The sequence below is a fragment of the Convolutriloba macropyga genome, chromosome 11 (assembly GCF_964194025.1).
Source record: "Convolutriloba macropyga chromosome 11, txConMacr16.3, whole genome shotgun sequence".
In the NCBI taxonomy this organism is placed as follows: Eukaryota; Metazoa; Xenacoelomorpha; order Acoela; family Convolutidae; genus Convolutriloba; species Convolutriloba macropyga.
Genome location: NC_134478.1, coordinates 32,233,930 through 32,255,078, shown reverse-complemented (window position 1 = coordinate 32,255,078; position 21,149 = coordinate 32,233,930). Strand labels below are relative to the sequence as shown.

Genomic DNA, 21,149 nt, shown 5'->3' with positions numbered 1-21,149 from the left:
TGTTTTTTCAGCCCTAGATGTCAAGAAACCTCCTCTAGTGTTTTATATTAGTTTACTGCATAGTTTGTAGTGGTAGTGGAATGGTTTCAACATTTTAACATCACGAATTTTAGCCTTTTTTTGACAAAACCTGCAAATGTTTCCAATTTTTTCGACATTTATTTTTATTATCCACTTCTTTCCAGACGCAGGGGCCAGAAAACGTCCTTAAGGGTTTGATAATAAGTTACTGAAGCAATTTTATATGCCATGGAGTAGCTTTCAATTTTTTAATAATATGACAAATTTTTTCAATTTTTTTTTTTAATAAAACTTCATTTTTTTCAAGTTTTTGTTGGTTTTTAGGTTTCTCCAGCCTCAAGACTCGATACACCTCCTCTAGGGTTTTAAAGTAGGTATTGTATAATTTCTAATTGTAATGAATTGTTTTTCGAGATCAACACCACGAATCTCAGCATTTTTTTCTGACAGAACTTTTTTAAATTTGAAATTTTTTTAACATTTTTTGTCAGTTTATTATTGCTATTGTCAGTTTATTTGTCATTATTGTCATTTATTCAGATTTTTCAGCCTAAAAGAAAATCTCCGTTAGGGTTTAATATTGAGATACTGAAAAATAATTGTTGGCCATGGATTAGTTACAACTTTTATCACAAATTATAGCAGTTTTTTTTGCAACTACTAATTTTTTTCAAGTTTTGAAAATTTTTGTCGTTTTCTTGGTTTCGACATCTCAACAGCCACATAAACTCCTCTAATGTTTGAGCTTAGGTTACTGCATATGTTCTAGATGTATTGAAAGGTTTTTCAATATTTTAAGATCAGCAATTTTAAAATTATTTGCAATTTTAAAATTTCGTGAATCTTAACTTTTTTATCATTTTTTCCGTCACCAGGGTCCTAGGGCCCTCCTCCAAGGCTTTATGAAAAGCTGTCGAGTAGTTTCTAGATTCATGGAATGGTTATCAATATTTAAATTCGAAAAATTATTACCATGTTCCAAGTTTGTGGATGTTTTTGAGCCAGTAAAACTAATTGAAGATTGAAATAGTGATAATGGATAGTCTCTTGAGACAATGAAGTTGTTTTGAAGATTTTAATGTCTCGAATTTTAGCAAGATTTTGTTAAAATTTGCGATTGTTTTCAAAATTTTTGAGTGTTTTTGTCCTTTTCTAAGTTTAACTATTATTATTGGCCGACGAAGTTTTTCAAGTCTTGCAGATCGTTTACTTGACAACTCAGGAGAGAAAAAATAGTTTTGAACATTTTCACTGCGAAATCTGGAAGCTTTTCTTTTAAATTTTGCAATATCTTGCAAATTTTTTAAATATCAGTTTTCTATTTGATTTGTTTACTAACAAAGCTAGCAAACCAAAGTTGAAGAGTCGAATCAAGCTAGCGCTAGCTTCAATAAATCATGGCTAGCTACTGACAAAGCTAACTGCTCGTCGGTCGTTTGAGAGCAATTCGCCCGATGTTTGTCGGTTATGTTAACGATTTGAACAGATGCTTTGCAGAAGTGTTTTTTGTTTCAAGTTTATTGGAGTAAATTTTGAAGCAGGAAATAAAAAACGCGTGTAGTTTTGTATGTGATTTTTTGTCTGCCTATTTGACTTTTCGCCCTCAAAAACCTGAAAAACAGGTAACGCCCAGCTGGGTAGTATCAAAGCAAACCGCTCGCTGGTTTTTTGAGAGAAATTTGCCCGATGTTAGTTGGTTATGTTTTTCTAATCGTTGACAACTTTCTTAGCCTATTACTTGCGTGTTTTTTGTTCTTGCGTGTTGCTGTCCTTTGTTATCAACTTTCCCTTTCCTCGGTTTTCTGTATGAACCGGTTACTGTGTGTCATTTGATAATATTTTGTTTTGAACTATCACTATTTTTGTATTACGTGATTGATAACTGGCATTAGTATTAAAATTAATCGTGTTCAGGTTAGAAGCTGAATTAGTATAATTTGGAATCTAACTGAAACTGTTAACCAAATTATATCACTTTTGACACTTAGAAACAAATACTTTGAAGTTTTCTCCTTTTTCTGTTTCAATCACTATGCGTGCTTGAGTGTAAACGGCGAATTTTTTTCCGGCAACTTATTGCCTATGTTTTCTAGGTTGGCTTTTTGTTGAAACTGTGATTTGCTCCTGTACTATTTATACTTATACTACGAGTTTTATTGTGACTTGTTCACCAAGATTAGATTCGACAATTCGATCGTTTTGCAATGACTTTGCATTTGTTGTTCTCTTAGGCTGTGTGTTTGATCTTTCTTTCTAATCGCTGCAATAGAGGCAACAAAGAGGAGCCATTATTGGCCTTATTCTTGGATCTTTATTTCGTTTTGAACGACCATATGACGTCATGCTCTCTTAAGTTCAGCTTTTTTTCATTCATCCAATTTTTTTACTGAACAGCCTGCAATGGCATTGTAACATTCATTGGAGCTGGTTTTTTGTTCATTCGAGTGAACAATTTTTTGCTAGGCAACTTATTGCCTATCTTTTCTAGATTGGCTTTTAGATTAACCTGTGATATGCTCCTGTACTATTTATACGAGTTTTATTTTGACTTGCTCACCAAGATTAGATGCGACATTTCGATCGTTTTGCAATGATTTTGCATTTGTTATTCTCTTAGGCTGTGTGTTTGATCTTTCTGATTAATCGCTGCAATAGTGACAACAAAGAGGAGCTATTTTTGACCTTCTCTTGGATCTTGATTTCTTTTTGAACGACCATATATCCTCATGCTCTCTTAAGTTCAGCTTTTGTTCATTCGTGCAAATTGTGAATATTTTTTTTGTAAAACTTGACTTCCTTTACTCAAAATGATTTTTGCTTGCCTTATTCATCGCAGTTGAGGTCAATTGAGGTATCTTACTCTATTTGAATGTTTTTTGAGGGCTGCATTACAGCTCAGAAGTATGAGTTGATTATGGAAATCGCAACTTGTATAAAAAACTTTGATAGCCGCCGTACGCTTCTCATCGGCTATTAATTAGGCGCTTCTTTTTTAAACTCCAAAGATGTTTTTTCTTATGACTTTTTAGCTTTCGAAACGTGATAAACTGGTAAAGCTCCGCGGGTGTTAAGTTGCAATGGAGGTTCTCAGCGGATTTTAGGATTCTCTTTAGTGTTCAATGCAGCGTCTAAGTTCAAGGTGAAAAGTCCCTTTTTGAACTTTTTGACTAGAAAATGTCCTGTTTTTCATGCTTTTTTGTTTATTTTGGGAGTTTTCTCCCAAACGAGTCTTCATTTGATATTGGTTAAAGCTCCTAGTGGTCTTCTGACAGCTAGAAATGTTTATCAGCAATCTTCTTTGATGTATCTGTTTTGGTAATCCAAACTTAATTACAAAAATTTGTAGCAATTTTTGCATTTTTTGAATTTTTTTATTGGATTTTTGGAATTGTTCATGTTTTTCGATATTTAGGGCCAAAGAATCTTTTGTAGAGCTTGAAGTTGGGTTAAAGATTAGTCTTAGGTGACAACAAATTAAATTTGATGATTTCAATATGAAATATTTTAGCAAATTTTCATTAAAATTGCAATTGTTTCATTTTTGAAGGTTTTTTTTATGTTTAGACAACTATTTAGTTGTTTAGGCAACTATTTAGTTTTGAAGATATGAATCTGAGGAATTTGAGCAAATTTTATTGAGTATTGCCAATTTGAAAATGTTTTTTGAAAATGTTTGTAATTTTTGAGTATTTTGATCTTTAACGGCTAATGAAGCTCTTCATGGTTTCAAATATGTTTACGGGATAGTTGTTTTATGACAACTAAATAGTTTTGAAGATAATAATCTTTGCAATTTTAACAAACTTTTACTAAAATTTGCCAGTATATTCATGTTTTTGAAAATGTTTGTCATTTTTTCAAGTTTTTCGGTTTCTAGGGGCCAGTGAAGTTTTTCGTGGGTTTTTAGATGATTACTGGATGTTTTTTGACAACTAAATGTCTTTGAAGATATTAATCTGAGGAGTTTAAGCAAGTTTTTGTTAAATGTTTTTCATTTGTTGAGTTTCCCGGTCTTTAGGGGCCATTGTATCTTTTCGAGGGCATAAAGATTGTATAGTGAATAGCTTTAAGTTCAATAATATGAGAAATTTTAGCAATTTTTGTTCAACATTTCTCATTTTTCATGTTTGTGAAATTTGTTCTCTTTCGACTCTGTCAATTTTTAGGCGCCGATGAAATTTTTCCAAGCTTGTTTGTGTTATCAGATAGGTTTTGGTGTCGTAAAGTGGTCGTCTGAGAACATTGGATCAAAAATTTTAGCTTTATTTATCTAACTTTTTTCGATCTATTATACGCAAACTGATTTCTGCTGGCCTGTAATTTATTTATTATTTATATCTTTGCAAGGATGAATTGGTCTCAATGACAAACATGTGAATTTTGTTAGTTATAAAAGACAAATTTGCAATCATCTTATAGTTTTTTTTTAGTTTTTTGGAATTTTAGCGATTCAGTTTTCTTGAACTCAAGTCGTCAATATTTTTTGACGTTGTTGATAGCTTGATGCGCAGAATAAAAGAATTACCACTTTGGCTTTGAAGTTGATATTAGAAAGTTGTATCGAATCTGCAGCACATTTGCTAAAGAACAGTATTTTACATGATTAGCCTAGAAGTTACATTTCGATTTACGTTATTATTTCTATTTTTTGTGAAATTATTTTTCCATTTGATTCATAAAAATCATTTGGTTTGATGGTCAGATGTTTGACTGCTTGCTTTTTCTTTTAATTCTTTGGATTGTTTTTCAGTACTTGTACTGTTTTTTTTATTCACTTTACCTTTTGATCACGTTTTTCGTTTTACATATGTCACGATTTTCACGCTTGAATTCTGACTTACTTCACTCACTGTTTCAACTGAATGGATTTTAAATTATTTCTCGTTTTGAATTACGTTGTGTAGTGAATACAGTACAGTCAAAAGAGCAAAATGAAAAGAAACGGGATAAACATATGAAGCCCGGTCATTAAATCATAATGCATCAGGTTCTCAAAGTTCATTAAAGCGTTTTTAGCTGGAATTAGTATTATGCATTCAGTTTAGAAGCTGAATTACGTGTAATTTTAGAAACTAACCGATTAAACAGAATTTACACACCAAATAAGAAAAACAATTTGACACTTAGAAAACTTTTGCCAATTGCTATCTCTTAATTTTTTCTTCTGTTTCAATCCCAATGTGCGTAAAGCGGGCCGACGGCTGCTTCTTTCCGGCAATTCTTCAGTTATTTTGTTTTATTTTGAGACTACAGGTCTTTCTTTTTACACTTCAAATCTGCGAGCTATGTTTTGAGTTCTGAGATGATTTCTCCAAAGTGCAATTGACGTTAACAATGAAAGATTCTATCTTTCCTCTGAAAGATTCTATCGATGTTTAGATTCTATCGATGAAAGATTCTATCGATGTTTTTATTAGCCACCGTCGTCTTCTCAGTCGGGTACTATGTTGGTACTAATTTCTATTACTTTGTGAATCAGAAATTGCCAAATTTCCTAATTTTACCAATTTTTTTTCGGTATTTTAATTGAATTTTGCCTTTTTTGGCTAATTTCATCCTTAGCTCATTTTGATGAAAGCGATTTTAAGTAGCTGTCTCTAGTCTGCGTTACCAAGTCTAGTCCTTTCTTGCTTCGATACTTCTTTGTATTATTAAGAAACAGAACTGTGCCCAATCGAAATAGCTGACAAATTTGAGATTTTTTATATTTTTTTTATTCTTGTTTCGATCCCAATTGTGGTCATGGGAATCAATGGTGGCTATTTTTGGCCAATCTAATGAGGTTGCGACAGAGACCGAATACTTAGTTTTGTTCTAATTTTGCTTGAATCTCTAGCCCTTGTTTTGTTCGAACGAGATTGTGATTCATATTGAATTTTTTCCTATTTGTAACGTGTGTCTTAAATTTTTTGTTAAAATTTTCTGCCGGATGCGTTTGAGAGGGGTTTGATAGAAATACCGTACATGAAATACTATTTGAATTTTAAGTTTCAAACATCGCAGGTTTTGTTCTGTATCGAGAGTTGTGGATGCGGCCTTCATCTTGCTCAAGCCTTCCAGGATTTGGGTTTAAGAGCTTTATGCCAGACTGACTTTGTCCGAACAATTACTTCTGCGGCGACTAACAAAACTAGTAGAACGCCCTTGAAAAAAAGCTGAGTCGTTTGTTGGAGCCATTTTCAGTGTTAAGTTCCGCCAGGAAAATAAGGTTTCCAGAAATTTATATTCCTTTACCCGCCATTTTTAAACTCTTCATTAAGGTACGTGTTGTCATGGGTAAGGAAAATAATGCGCGTTCGGCTTCTTTTTGTTCAGTCTCATTTGGCCGATCAAAATGAATTGAGAGTTGGCTTTGTCTCAGAAAGGTTTTGAGATGCTTTGAAAATGCTTTTCCGACTTCCAAAATTATGGAAAATGGTCTAGCAGGGCAAAATCCAGTGTCTAAATTCTAATCAGTATTTTGAACGTATTAAGTGACAGTGTATTCACACAGCTGTTTCTTTCTTATTTTTCCATGAAGAAAGCGAGACTGTGTTAATCCCGCCAGATATGTCAATATTGAAGAGAGATTTGGGACGAAAAGATTAAAACTGATATTAATAAAATTGTCATGCGAATTTTTGTGGTCTCTTCGCACAGACTCTGATTAGTTTAAATAACTCACACTATTGCGGTTTCTACATGTTTTTGCCTACGAAGATAAAGATGAGGACAGACAACGGGGTTATGCGAGTCTGAAAACGAATTCTAAAAGGTAATAGTTGATATTTTTGGTGCTTAGGAGGTGACCTGATGTACCACATGCAGCGTCAAAAGAAGCTTCCTGAAGAGCATGGCCGCTTCTATGCTGCTGAAATATGCAGTGCATTACATTATCTTCATGACAAAGGCATCATCTATCGCGACCTCAAGCTAGACAACGTCTTGCTAGGTGAGTTAGTTCAATTAAAAACTCAACCTGAAGTTTATCTGCATAAAGACATGATATGATGGCCACCATACAGCTGTTCTTCAAAGCCATATTTGAGATGCCCAGATGTCTCGATGCTCAAGTAATAACACGATCTTAGACCAAAAGATAAACCTTAATCGAAATAGCCGAGACAATTTTTGAGACTGCTATTATTCCTATTCTGAGTTAAATGCCTGCTGATAGATGAGGTTGATTTATGTTAAACATTGCTCCTTAAACACTTCCAACCCAATGGGATCCTGTCCAGTTTAGTCCAATCGAATCTTCAATATGAATCAGTCTAAACTTTTAAGAATGTTTTCTACAAGACGGGCAAGAGAGTAACAGAATGGGTTATTACTAGTAGAATTTTTTGCTGTTTTTTTAGACGATGAAGGTCACGTCAAACTGACTGATTACGGAATGTGTAAAGAGAATATGGGTTACTACGATACCACGGGCACATTCTGCGGAACCCCAAACTACATTGCACCCGAGCTCTTGACAGGCGATGAATACGGGTTTTCCGTCGACTGGTGGGCGCTGGGAGTCCTGACGTACGAGATGCTTGCCGGAAGGTCACCGTTTGACTTACTAAATGTTGACAATGTCCAGAATACAGAAGAGTATTTGTTCCAGATCATTCTAGAAAAACCAATCAGAATCCCCAGATCTTTATCGCCCAAAGCATCCGCGGTTTTGAAAGGGTTTTTGAACAAGAACCCTGCAGATAGGTTGGGCTGTGATCCCGCTGAGGGTTATATTCACATTCAAAATCATCCGTTTTTCCGGTCAATTGATTGGGAAAAACTGGAACGAAAGCAGATTGAACCCCCATTCAGGCCAACTATTGAGGACGAGTCTGATTTGAATAACTTTGACCCCCAATTTACAGACGAACCTGTGCAATTTACACCTGACAAGACAGCTGGTTCAACTGAAGGAATTGACCAATCAGAGTTCGAGGGCTTCGATTATGTAAATCCTCTTCTAATGTCAAGCGAAGACAACGTTTGATTCTGTGTCATAATTACTTAATTGTGAATTTTGATGACGTAATTAAGAATACATTGCGCAATTTAATTAGTGTAGCACTTTGATTACCCCTGCAAATCAGAACTGTAAAATAGTTGATGATATTTAAAGATTTAAGTTTCCACATTCCGTTTCCTTATTTGATTGTTTTAATTCATGAACCTTATTCTCATTCATGTAGGTATCCTCACATAACAGTTTGAATTTAAGAACCCACAAATCAGCCAGCAAAATTTTTCTTTCACAGATTTCTCGAAGGGCACTTTCTTAAAAGACTTGAAAACTGAATCGTTTCAACTAATACCTCGGCCAGTTCGCTTGACTAAAATTTAGTGATAGGTCGATTCGAGAAGAAAAATTTTCGCTTAAAGAACATCGCATAAAAAGAGTGCGCTGTCTAACCCTGTTTTCTTTTCATTCTTCACCTAACAAAGATCATAAGAATTATCATCATCATAATCATCCTGCTGCTTTGCGCTGTTTCCTCCTGAATTGCATATCTCTCTATCTATCACACTTCACACACAAGCCTACCCGCTGCTAGTTTACTTTATCTGTCCTTTTTTGTTCTTAACTGGCAACGTTGTTTTTGATGAGAACTATTAAGAAAAATAGGTAGCAGTGACCGCGTAAGAAATTAGTTTGACAATAGCTAGTTTATTCAATTGATTTTAGGAAGGTATAGTAAATCTAAAATGGAGACCGCAAATACGATTAAAACTTATATTACGGCCTGTACGTCGACTAAAATAATATCATAATCCTTGTGCTCCAAGTGTTAGGATGTTTAATTGCTCTCGAACGAAGTTTGAAGCAATTATTGTAAACGGGTGTGTCTTTTTTCACGCAAAAATTTTTGCTTCACTGTTTTCTACATTTCGATTAACAGCTTTTTCAAAAGTTAGTTTCAACTTTTTTTTCCTTTTTACAACTTTGCTTGACGTTTTCTTTCACAACCTTTCGATTTCACTTCTCGGGTGACTTTTTCACGCTTGACTTTTTGACTTTTTTGTGATTTGAATTGCGCGCTCACCGATTGTGAGGAATGATCGTAGTCATAGCCTTGAGTAGCGTAGTGTTTATTGTCCCTGACTTGTTCCTGGCCAAAGGTGTTTGCACCATAAAAGTTTCTCTATCCTATGCCCCCTTCTAAATAGCTTTCCTAGCCAGTCGTTCGAGAGCAATGCATCCGACATTAGTCATTAGTTTTTGTTCAGTTTCACTCCTTAAATGGAAAACGTCAGCTCCAGCTCATTAATTGCTCTCGAACGCAGTTTGAGGCGATTATGGTAGTCGTTAGGTTTTCCTTAAGGAAAATATTCATGTGAACGTTTTGATTACGTGATTTTTTGCTTTTCATATGATTTTATTTCATCTTTTCCTTTTGTCTGAAGTATGCTCCAACTTCTTTCTTTTAAGATAGATGCCAAAGAAATCGGAGCTGCCCGGTTCGTGTTCTCTTCTATATTCTCTCATACATCCAGCTCGAAGTAATACTTGAGTCTTCATTGCGTTCGATGAGATAATTTGCATGACATGGAAACATCATTTTTCTTTTTCTATTATCCATCTTCCTTCTGGTTCATACTTCTTTATGGTACGAAAAGTTTGGATAAACGTTGCGTTTTAAAACTTGATGTCTGCCCTTGAGCGAAGGGTTTTTAATAGCGAAGATGTTTCTCCTTTTAACAAACGGCTTTTTGGCTTGCCCAATTTGACTGTTACGTTCTTCCATATGTACAGTCTGATAAAAATAGCATCCTAAATATTAAACTTCTGATCTTTAAGAATCGTTACAATTATAATTGATGAAGCCTTCATTTTGATGTGACAGTTCATTTTCCGTCAAAAGCAGCAAATTCAGTCTTTCCCGGGTATTGCTACTGCCTAACCCAGTTGCATTGCACCGTTTCTCCCGTGTTTCGAAGGTTATTCACATGCCCAATTCCTACAGAAAAGAGAGATAAGTCCTACTCAGGCCTCATTAGGATTTCAATGTAAAGGGAGATGTCAGGTGAAAACACAGCTATCTCTCACCCTTCTCTTTGGGAACATCTTGATATGCAAAAGAAGAGCTCTTAAGGTAACGGTACTCGTCTCTTGAAAAACTTTACTATTTATTACGGAAGACTGAATTAGTGTTCATTTTTAATAGCCGCCCTCATCTTCTCAGCCGGCTATTATTGCGGACGTATTTTTTTTTACTTCGTCAAACTTTTTTTCGCTTTACCATTTTGCCGCTTTTTCGACATTTTGCGTGAAATCTTTTTGACTTCTCTAGGCTAGTTTCTCTCTTCTCTCATTCTGCTAAAAGTGAATTTGAACATCAGTTGCTAAGCAAAGCAATTCAAAATGAACAGAGTCGGTATAAAAAATTGAAGTCAGAAATAGAAACAGGATAAACCCATAAAGCCCAATTTTAGATGCCCGCTATTTGAACGTCGTTCCTATAAGTCTTAGTTACCATCTCTTGTGCTTATTAACAGCCGCCTCATCTTCTCAGCCGGCTATTATAGCGCTCCTATTTTTTTTTACTTCGTCGAATAAAAAAATTTTTCGCTTTACCTCATTTTGCCGCTTTTTCAACATTTTGCGTGATATCTTTTTGACTTCTCTAGACTAGTTTCTCTCTTCTCTCATTCTGCTAAAAGTGATTTTGAACATCAGTTGCTCAGCAAAGCAATTCAAAATGAACAGAGTCAGTATAAAAATTGAAGTCAGAAGTAGAAACGGGATAAACCCATAAAGCCCAATTTTAGATGCCCGCTATTTGAACGTCGTTCCTATAAGTCTTAGTTACCATCTCTAATGCTTATTGGTATTGATAGTAGCCCCTGTAGCCTCTCTCTAAGAAACAGAAGTACGTTATCTTCAACTACGAAAAGCCATCAAAATAAATCGCACTTAAAAAATGTTTTTGTACAATAATCTTTTTTTTTTCAATATCTTCTATTCTTTCAATCCCAATCATGCATATTGGAATCAACGGCGGCTATTTTCCGGCAATCTGCCGGGTATGTTTGGTATTTATAGTAGCCCCTGTAGCCTCTCTCTAAGAAACACAAGTATGTTGAACTACGAAATGCCATCAAAATAAATCGGACTTAAAATTTTTTTTGTACAAAAATCTTTTTTTTTCAATATCTTCTATTCGTTCAATCCCAATCATGCTTATTGGAATCAACGGCGGCTATTTTCCGGCAATCTGCCGGGTATGTTTTTTTTTCTGCTTGCTGTCGTTGTTACATTAAAATCTGCTGGTAGTGAAATCGTTAGTTTCAATGATTAACTTTTCCCATGATTGAATTGCATTGCACTTTCTGATTCCATGTTGGAGAAAATTGTAATCCAGTATTACCCATCATTGAGAACACTCGGATTTCGGCAGAGTTTATGAACAGTTTCCTTTCCCCATAGAAAAAAAACTTCAATAATTGATATTCCTATACTTTACAACATTTTTAAGTTGTAGTTAATTAATTGCACCACCGATCTGGCTCTACAGATCTTAATCAGTTCAAAAATAAGAAGTAGTTTGTACACTCGTGCTAATAAAGAACAATTTTGGGCAGAATCAATTTTTTTAGGGGGGGAGGGGGTGGCAGATCTAAAACATGGTTTAATTGTTTATGAACCTGTGCGCCACCACATACCTCTATGCTTTGGAGCATCAGAAGATCGGGTATGGTTACTGTAATAAGCGAAGATCGTTGCATTTACTGATTAGTTCTTCATCAACGACGTTGCCTTTTTGCGACCCTGTTGAATAAATAATGAGTTAAAACCTGTAAAGATTAATTTCTTCATTGCAGAACATTCACAACTTTTTACGTTCTATCTCTTCATAAATCGATTTTATTGCCTTACACTAATAACAGAATAAAGTGACTTTTAATTCAAATGTTTTAGATTTTATTCTTTTTCATATTTAGCTTTGAAAGAGTATTATGCTCATAAAGTCTTTCTCGTTATGAATGGTGGCTATTTTTCAAGCTCGCTGAAGCGAAAAATTGTTTACTGTTTGCCAGTCTGTTAATTCAAAGTCAATATTAGCGTGCTACTAAATTATTTATTGCATTTTATTCAGCTCTCTAGACGGTTACAAAAATTGCCTATTTTTCAGGCTAGCTATGCATCTACACAATGTTTCGTTACGATCAGTTGCTAACACAGTTAGGTTGAATTCATTAAGACATCCATTATCGAGCTTTTCAGTTATCGACAAACGAAGTTTATCACAAACACAAACCGCAAAGCTTTCGACTCAGTCACTACCTGAGAAGACGTCATTTTTTGACAAATATCTGGGACCGAAGTCAGTCGTAGCCAATGAGAAATTCAAAGCGAGATGGCTAATGGCCGTGCCACCATTTCTTGCCCATTTATGCATTGGCGCGCCATATGGCTGGTCAGCGGTTGCCGGACATTTATCCAAAGAGTACGGATTTGTCTGCAGTGCAGCAAACGACTGGACTTTAGCTCAAGTTTCGCTTCCGATGTCAGTTGTCTTTTTTCTTCATGGGCTTTCGGCCGCTGCATTGGGTAAATGGCAAATGAAAGTTGGACCGCGAGTAGCAATGGGTCTGTCGGGACTTTGCTTCGGGGGAGGTTTTGCTCTCACTGGCATTGGTGCCTGCACGCATTCATTGCCCTTGATTTATCTTGGGTTTGGTGTTTTAAGTGGAACTGGCCTTGGTCTAGCATACACGCCGCCTATTCAGGCTTTGATGACTTGGTTCCCCGACCGAAAAGGGGTTGCTTCTGGTTTGACAATTATGGGCTTCGGTTCTGGCTCTTTATTGTTTGTTCCAAGTGTCAACTACCTTATAAGTAAATTTGCTAAAATGCCAACCTACCTTGGACAAACATTGGACTACACTCTGAAAGATGGAAAAATGTTTGCAAGTTTATCAGATGGCAGCTTGGCTGAAGTTGTTTACGCAAACGCAGCCGATTTAGCAAAATTATCTCATAAGGGATTATCGGAGGGATACTATATCGTTGGATCCGGATCTACTGGTGCTACATCCGCGCTTATGGTCATCGGAGCTGTTTACAGTGCCGCAATGTTGACTGCCGCTACCTTGATCCGAGTTCCGCATCCCAAATACACGGAAGAAATGAACAAATCAATGGCAACTGTCAGTACCGGAACCCCTGTTAAGGTCGAAAGAAACGTGCACGTAGATACAGTTATGAGGACGCCTCAGTTTTATGGTCTGGCAGCCACCTTACTATGTTTGGGATCAGGTGGTATGGGTCTTCTAAGTGTGTGCAAGCCTTTAATGGCTGACACGTTTGGAGGACTTCTGCCTGACATTGTAACCGCCAGCTTTGCCTCCAGTTATATCTTAATGTTATCAGTCGGAAACCTTGGTGGGCGTATTGGATGGGGCGTTCTTTCCGATTACGTTGGCCGTCGAAAGGTTTTTCACATGTTCACTTTTGGTTCCTTGGGTTTATATCTCAGTTTTCCATTTATCGTATCACAAATAGCTCAGACTAAATCTGCCTTGCCCTTAGCCATCTTTTGCGGGACTACTTCACTTGCGGTATCTTTCATGGGTGGTGTGTATGCTATTTTACCCGCATACGAGGCAGATCTATTTGGGCCGAAATATGTTGGTGCTAATCACGGTAGAATGTTGCTTGCATCCAGCGCGGCAGCAATTACTGGACCTTCTATGATTCTATCTCTTCGCAATATGGGCGAAAAATCGGCCATAAACGGGTTACTTGAAAAGGTCGACCCGGCAATTTTTCAACAGAAATTTGGTGTCGATATTTCGCAAGCGGACGAACTGATTAAAGCCAAGACAATGACCATCAATAAATTGATGGAAATTGTGCCCGCGAATGTACAAGACCCTACACCCTTTATGTACAACACATCATTTTACTCTATTGCCGGACTTATGAGTGTGGCTGCGTTGGCTCATTACATGGTCGGTCCTGTGAATCCGGAATACTATGAAACAGAAGAAAATATCGAAAGCAAATCTATCACAGACGAGATTCCGGAGAGCGAGAAGTTGGTCGACGCTGCTGATAAGAAATCTTCGTAGTCTGCAAACTTCGTATCTGAGCAAACTTGTAGCTATAGCTTTATTTTAAGATCTGAATTTAGTTTCACATCCTAGTTCAGTTATCTTTAATTTTGTATCATACAATTTTCAAAATACGGCTTATTGATATAAAATTGTCAAATGTTTTTTCCTAAGGAGGAACCTGAGAAGAAAAGCGTTTTAAAGCTCTTAGTTGTCTTAGATATATTTAAATTGTAATAGTTTCAGCATTTTTGATCAATCATAAATTTATAACAGTTCAAGAATTAATCCAGAATGGGCGTTGATGAGAAAGGCGATTGTATGATCTACTGGTTTTTTAATTGCTATCGAATAATGTTCGAAGCTATTATTGTAGTTGAGTGCAAAATTTGTGTTTGACCTTTTTGCCATTTTCCTCTAGAATTTTGTTCCGGAATCTTTATTGCTCGGTTGAGCAGTTTGACTTTTCGAGACTTTTTCGCGCTCAACTTCTTCCGCTCTGTGTGATGTAAATAGCTCTCTCACTCAGAAGCTGAAACATGTGAACTGAATTGGTGGCAGTTTTCTACTAGCCAACGAGCCATTCTTAAACTCTAATTCTTAGTAGTTGTCTAACTTAAGTAGTTGTCTCTATTAATATCACTTAATGCCTGAATTTATTCCGCTTGCTATCCCCACCCCAACTGAAGCTCACTAAATTAAATTCATCCGACGTCAGTTCGTTTGCTTTGGTTTATTCAATTTTGACCGCTTGATATATTCGACCTAGAAAGTTGTGAGTTGTATCACATTAGTGATGCTATAGAGCTTAGTATGTTTTAACTGTAGACTTTTCGTATTTTATGAGGAGCAAAGCAAAGTTTTTGTTATTTGGGGTACATTTTGCACTATTTTCAAGCTGTTTTCAGAAGAACCGGAGGAGTTATGTGCAATGATACTGGGGTTGCTCAACGGTTTTTTGTGGCCACGTTTTTTTTTTTGAAAAATGAGAGAAATTTATGCTGGCCCCATTTTTTTTACTCAGACACTTTATTACTTTTTTGGAAAATGTTTTGAACAAATTTTGGCAACATTTTATATTTCAACGATTTTCGATGACAATAATATTAATAATAATAATAATAATAATAATAATAATAATAATAATAATAATAATAATAATAATAATAATAATAATAATAATGATTATAATAATAATAATAATAATAAAAATGAATTCAAACCAAACATGGTTTCCACTATCTTGGTTTTGCGCCACTTAGGGAAGGTTCAGTTTTGATTAAGGTTTTCGAATGGATTCCATCCAGAAGGATCGCAGTAGTATCTGAATATATATTGCTTCTGTCTCAGAGTTTTGTCCTTTTTCTTTGGAATGTTTTGGGATTCATCAGAGGCGTATACCAGGAAAGATTGTAGGTGAATGAAAGCACATTGTTATACTTAGCTACACGATAAAAAAAATTCACACCGCTTCTGTTTCATCTCTCTAGCATAAATCAAGACTTTGCCGCTGGATCCTGTATTGCAGTTGTGTGATTTGATCTCTCAGAAATCAAATGGATTCAGAATTGTCTAAACAACAAGTATTTTGTACAAAAGAAGGAGATCTGACAGGACCAGCTTGTACCCAATCGGTAAAAGACCTTGGTTTATCAGACTTAAGACGTTGTCTGAATCGGAGAGATTCCGTTTTCTACAGATACACTTAACACATCTTCTACGAAGTTTCGGCTTCAAGTTACGGTTTTTTCATTAACATCCCAGATTAACCATTTACGTTGCGGTCCTCGAATTGTCTGTTCGTACGTTAATTACATCAAAAATTGTGAAAACAAAATTCTGTAGCTTTTGATGTTAATTTCGCCTCATATTGTGATCAGTTTTTTCTTTATTATGAGTTTTTGTGATTATCTCAGATGACATATTTGATATATTCTGGTACTGTCACTATAGAACTCAAAAACGTTTAGAAAGTGCGTCCACCAGGCCTACTTTTAGCCAGTTTGACCAACTTTTACCCTTTTTTCATTTTGAAAAAAAATGAGATGAAGGAAGATTAAATTCTAGAGCTTTCAGGAAAAGAATTGAGATTTGACATAATTGATCAAGTATCGATGAGTTCTATGAGAATGTCCACTCAAAAATGACGATAGCTCATAACGAACATTGTAAAACTACGAAAAGTTACGTTTTAGTCCTAGCTTGGTCAAGAGCCAAAATTAACACCTGACCAAAAATTACTGGTTGCTTTTAGGTACTTCTTTGCAGTTTCTGCGTTCATAAACAAACTGAAACCTTTTCGTGAATTTTAATAATTTAATTATTATTCTACTTGTTTGTTTTTTGAATTTTAAAAATTTAATTATATTCCTACTTGTTTGTTTTTGGAAGATATGCTCCCACTTTTCGATTATTTTGAGGTTAAAATTTTGAGGTTGACTTCTTTCACATCGGAGCTGTACAGCTATTGAAAAATCAGCAGGTTACGGAATAAATGCTACTTTGAAAGTGATATGTAACCGAATGTAGCGTGAATATAATTTCATGTGCGGTATATTGAACAATGTGTTTACTGTTTCTCTTTTGACTGTCCGATTTCCTCACGACTTCCTGTTTGCATTTGCGCAATTCAGTTATTGAGATTCTTTTGATTTTTTGGAGTTTAAAGCCATATGTTTAGATAAAGAGTTTATTAGTTCTGCACATAATTCTCCTCTTTGTAGGTGATTTGTCCGAGAATCATTAATAAGATAAAATTGTTTTTTGTAGTTTCTCTGATTTTTTCTCCGAACTGTTATCATTTTTACCGCTCCTTTGATTTTTATAACAATTTCAATCATTCTTCGATTCTTTTGAATTTTGATAAGAAATCAATTTTAAGTTATCAAAAAAAGTTGTGAGATTTTAAAGTTCCGGCCATTTTTTTAATTGTCATTTTTTTGTATTTTGTCTAGAAGTCTAATAATCGAAAGATATCTGGCTCTCAATTAATGTGTATCATCTTGCTAAGAAACACAATTTATTGCTTAGGCAAACTTTTCGGAAAAGTTATTTTTAGAGAAGGTGATTCGATGCAATGTATTTTTAGGTGCGAAGGTAGGAACATAATGATTGATGTTTGAAATGAAGGTAACTTTTTTGAAACCTGCAGAGTTTCTGCGAAATTTTCTTTTCTATATTTCTTTTCTCTTTTTCGTTTGAATACTATTCTTTTGTCGGTTTTACCATTAAAAAAAGAGAAAAACACCATTAGGAAAGGCAGTATATAACTGGGTCAAACAGTAGCTTGGGTTGTGAGCAAGTTAATGAAGTCAGGCAACGAGCCGATTTTTTTTAGAAGATAATTAAGTTAAAAAAAAACAAGGAGGCTTCGTAATGTGAGTTCGCACATAATGTTCCGACCCCGCTCATCTACATTTTTCACTTAATTGTCTACTAAATGAGGAAGAGAAAAAAATAACATATCGTTCAACAAAGCACTAAATGAATAAAACAATCTACCTTAGAGGGCCGATGAGACCTGTCATTATTGTGACTTCCAGAAAAGAGCGACAAGAATCAAATAATTTCACATATTAATTCCGACCCAAATCTCGTCCCGCCCATTTTTTAAAAACCATTAATAATAAAATCAAAATGGCATCAGATAAAACTTATAATGAAAAATGAACCTGTACTTCATTAGAAAAAAATATGGAAATTTTCTTCAATGCGACTTGGTAACAAGTCGACAAGAAAAGAGCAAAAGAAGAACGGCAAAACAGAATTCAAAAGTGGCGCGATAATATTTTCCAGTCAAATAAATTTTAAGCCGTTAACTAAGAACCTTAAAAAGTTTTTCCTTGCGTTTTTTCATAGGGCAACAGGACCGCCCAATATTATGATACTGCGGAAGAGAAAACAGAAACCTGCGGAAGAGAAACAAAAACCTAAAAACCCAATGATGCAAAAATCAACATTATTTTTTGGAAACTCGCAGTGCCTGGAACAGAGACCATTTGAGGAAAATAAAACGGTTATAAAAAGCAAATTGTAGTTCACTAGATAAGGGTTGTAACTTGTCTTATAGAGATACTAAGCTGCAAATAAACAGAAACAAACATTAACTGCAAAAAACCGCAAACATTAACCACTAGACATTAACCGCGAGAATTTTTAATCTTCACTTGCGTCTCTCAAGACCAGTATAAAGCCTTTTTTGTATATAAACCGCGAGAATTTTTAATCTTCACTCGCGTCTCTCAAGAACATTATAAAGCCTTTTTTTGTATGACTATCTCAAATTGACAACAAAAAACCGCAAACATTAACCGCGAGACATTAACCGCAAATATTAACCGCGAGAATTTTTAATCTTCACTTGCGTCTCTCAAGAACAGTATAACGTATTTTTTGTATATTAACCGCGAGAATTTTAAACCTTCACTCGCGTCTCAAGAATATTATAAAGCCTTTTTATATAATGACTGTCTCAAATTGGCAGCAAAAAACCGCAAACATTAACCGCAAATATTAACCGCGAGGATTTTTAATCTTCACTCGCGTCTCTCCAGAACATTATATAACCTTTTTTTGTATAATGACTATCTCAAATTGACAACAAAAAGTGGCAAACATTGAAGCTTATCTAAGACTCACAAAATTCTTATGAAACAAAATGTCTAAGCCCGAAAGACATGAGAACAAATGTTTGCGAATGAGATCAATTGTTAAGTGAATTTTTTGAAAAATAATAACGATGCATTTTGTATAATTAGTGAGTTCAATTTGCAAAAAAACGGCAAATTTTTTAAGGAAGACTTTTATAGGTCTCCAAATTTCAACTACCTCTCTCTTGGTGTTTACCGAGATTGTAATATTGGTTTTTAGGTCTCTACTTTGGGCAAACCTAATCAAAATGGACCAAAAAAGCATATTCTGCGCCATTTTTGATGAGAAAACTCTGAATGTTGAAAATTTATCAAAAATTTTAGCCGAAGAGAATTCCAATCAAACAATTCAGCAGTGCTCTTCTATCTCTAACGGTAACAAAAACACTCTAACGTTAAAAATTTTAACATTTTTTGTATTATAGCAAAACTTTTTTTGCAAAAAATATGGAAAAAGTGAATATCCACAAAACTGTAATCCTCGATAATCCTGTAAAAACGAAATTCGAAAAAATCTTTTTATTTCCATTTTCTAGGATGCAGGTGCTTTCTAATGATACCACTCTCAACTCTCATCGATGATTATATCGATCAGCCAAATTTGACTGAACAAAAAACCCATTTGAAGTGGGGGTCGGAATAATTAATAATATATAATTTTGATTGGTATTAGCTCTTTTGCTCAATCTTTCGAAAACAATGTTGCCTTCAGTGGAAAACATTTTTGTGTAAACGCATTAGAACGATCTTCTTCCATTTTTACGACGAGGTATGATTTTCCGCTAATTTCAGACAGCAATGGAAAATTTGGAAGAAAATGACGACTTCATCGATGAGAAGACTACTGCCACCTTTGCTTTCCGCAAGAAAGGCAAAAATGCACTGGAAAAACAATTCGCTGCATCTTCTCAGCATTTCTTTGAATCAAGCTCTAATCAGCCCTCGGCGAATTCTGGTGGCCCATCAAGTGGTCTGGATGCTAGCAAAGTTCCTCTGATTGATTCCGAGAAATACTCGAAAATTTTGAAAACCTTAACAGATTCACATCAGGGCAACATTGATATTTTACAGGAGAAATACCAGGACAGATATTTTCTCAAATGGTTGAAGCTGATGTACTTTGGTTATAACATTTTACTACATGGTTATGGGTCGAAAGTTAGCTTGATTGAAGACTTCAGACAAGCTTACTTGTTACATTTTCACCATGTTGTCATCAAGGGCTTCTATCCAGGATTGACTATGAAACATATAATGTCGTCGTTATCTGATAATATTGATTTCGGAAATAAATTTACACCTAACAGCTTGGACAAATTTTGTTCCGAATTTGCGGAACATTTTCAGAGGAAAAATATTGATTTGTTTATTGTTATTCCCAGCATGGATTCTGCCATGGTTAAAATCCCCAAATTGCAACAGTTGTTGTTAAACTTGACAAAAATACCCAAAACTCATATTGTTGCTAGTATTGACCACATTAACGCGGATTTGTTATGGGATACGGAATCTAAATGTCAAATGAACTGGTTAAAATTCGACTGTACAACTTACGAAAACTACACAATTGAAACTAGTTTCGAAAACAGCCTTTTGCATAACTCAAGCGGAGCTCTTGCTCTTTCCTCGTTGGCTAACGTCGCAGCTAGCTTGACCCCTAATGCTAAGAAGATTCTAGAAGTCATAATCAGTTTTTACCTAAACAGTGATGATTCGAAATGCGCGGGGATGTTGTTCCAAAACTGTTACTTACAATGTCGCGAAAACTTTCTGGTCAACAGTGATTTATCTCTTCGTGCTCAGTTGACTGAATTTATCGACCATGGACTGGTTAGTATGAAGAAAAATTCGGAAGGCGGTGAGCTGATTATTCTTAATCTAACTCGGTCTGTCATGTCAGCGTATCTTGAAAACAACAGAAATTGAGACCTCTACTTGATGGGAAGCCGGGTACGGAAATTTCCATTTTTATAAACGACTATAGTTGTCTGGTCTTTTATTCGCTGTTTTGATTATAAGCTTTTTTTCGCGTGCTTTATTTAAATCTGGATTTTAATTATCTTGCGTATTTGAAATTTGGTATTTTGAATTTTAACAATTCGTCGCTTCAGTTTTAACTATTTTGAACGACGCTGCTCAAGCGAGCTCAGACATCAATTTATAACAGTCATTGTGGCTAGAATTGGCGAAGTTTTGCGAGCAATTCAATAAAGCACCCCGGCGAGAAGCTTTCTCTCTATTTTCCTTTATTTTCTTTTTTATTAATGATACTTTCAAGTGCTCTCATCTAATGATCCTCGACAATGTTTCTTTGTTTGAAAGCAAATAACTTCAAAAACTAAAATGATAGATTCCGTGCTACTCCTTAGGAAGCGAATGGGACCTGTCATTAGGGATACTGCAAGTGAAGACTGCAAAATATCAACAAATTCAGAGGGGACTCAA

At 35.3% G+C, this 21,149-nt stretch overlaps 3 protein-coding genes across 3 annotated transcripts in view; all 3 read left to right on the top strand.

Annotated features, from left to right (window-relative positions):
• Window positions 1-8,632, top strand: part of LOC142349791 (protein kinase C iota type-like) — a 35,657-nt gene extending 27,025 nt beyond the window's left edge. The window contains exons 7-8 of the mRNA XM_075401563.1: window positions 6,803-6,952; window positions 7,362-8,632. Coding sequence (XP_075257678.1) covers window positions 6,803-6,952; window positions 7,362-7,990 — 779 coding nt within the window. The 3' untranslated portion in view covers window positions 7,991-8,632. The remainder of the gene's footprint in view (window positions 1-6,802; window positions 6,953-7,361) is intronic.
• Window positions 8,633-12,032: 3,400 nt separating this feature from the next.
• On the top strand, window positions 12,033-14,218 carry LOC142349258 (putative MFS-type transporter YhjX). Its single transcript, XM_075400700.1, has one exon. It carries the CDS (start codon window positions 12,139-12,141, stop codon window positions 14,071-14,073), a length of 1,935 nt encoding a protein of 644 aa, XP_075256815.1. The 5' UTR covers window positions 12,033-12,138; the 3' UTR covers window positions 14,074-14,218.
• A 5,250-nt stretch (window positions 14,219-19,468) lies between these two features.
• LOC142350005 (origin recognition complex subunit 2-like) lies at window positions 19,469-20,814 on the top strand. The gene has a single exon (XM_075401896.1). The coding sequence runs from the start codon at window positions 19,503-19,505 to the stop codon at window positions 20,628-20,630; it is 1,128 nt and encodes a 375-aa protein (XP_075258011.1). The 5' UTR covers window positions 19,469-19,502; the 3' UTR covers window positions 20,631-20,814.
• Window positions 20,815-21,149: the final 335 nt, after the last annotated feature.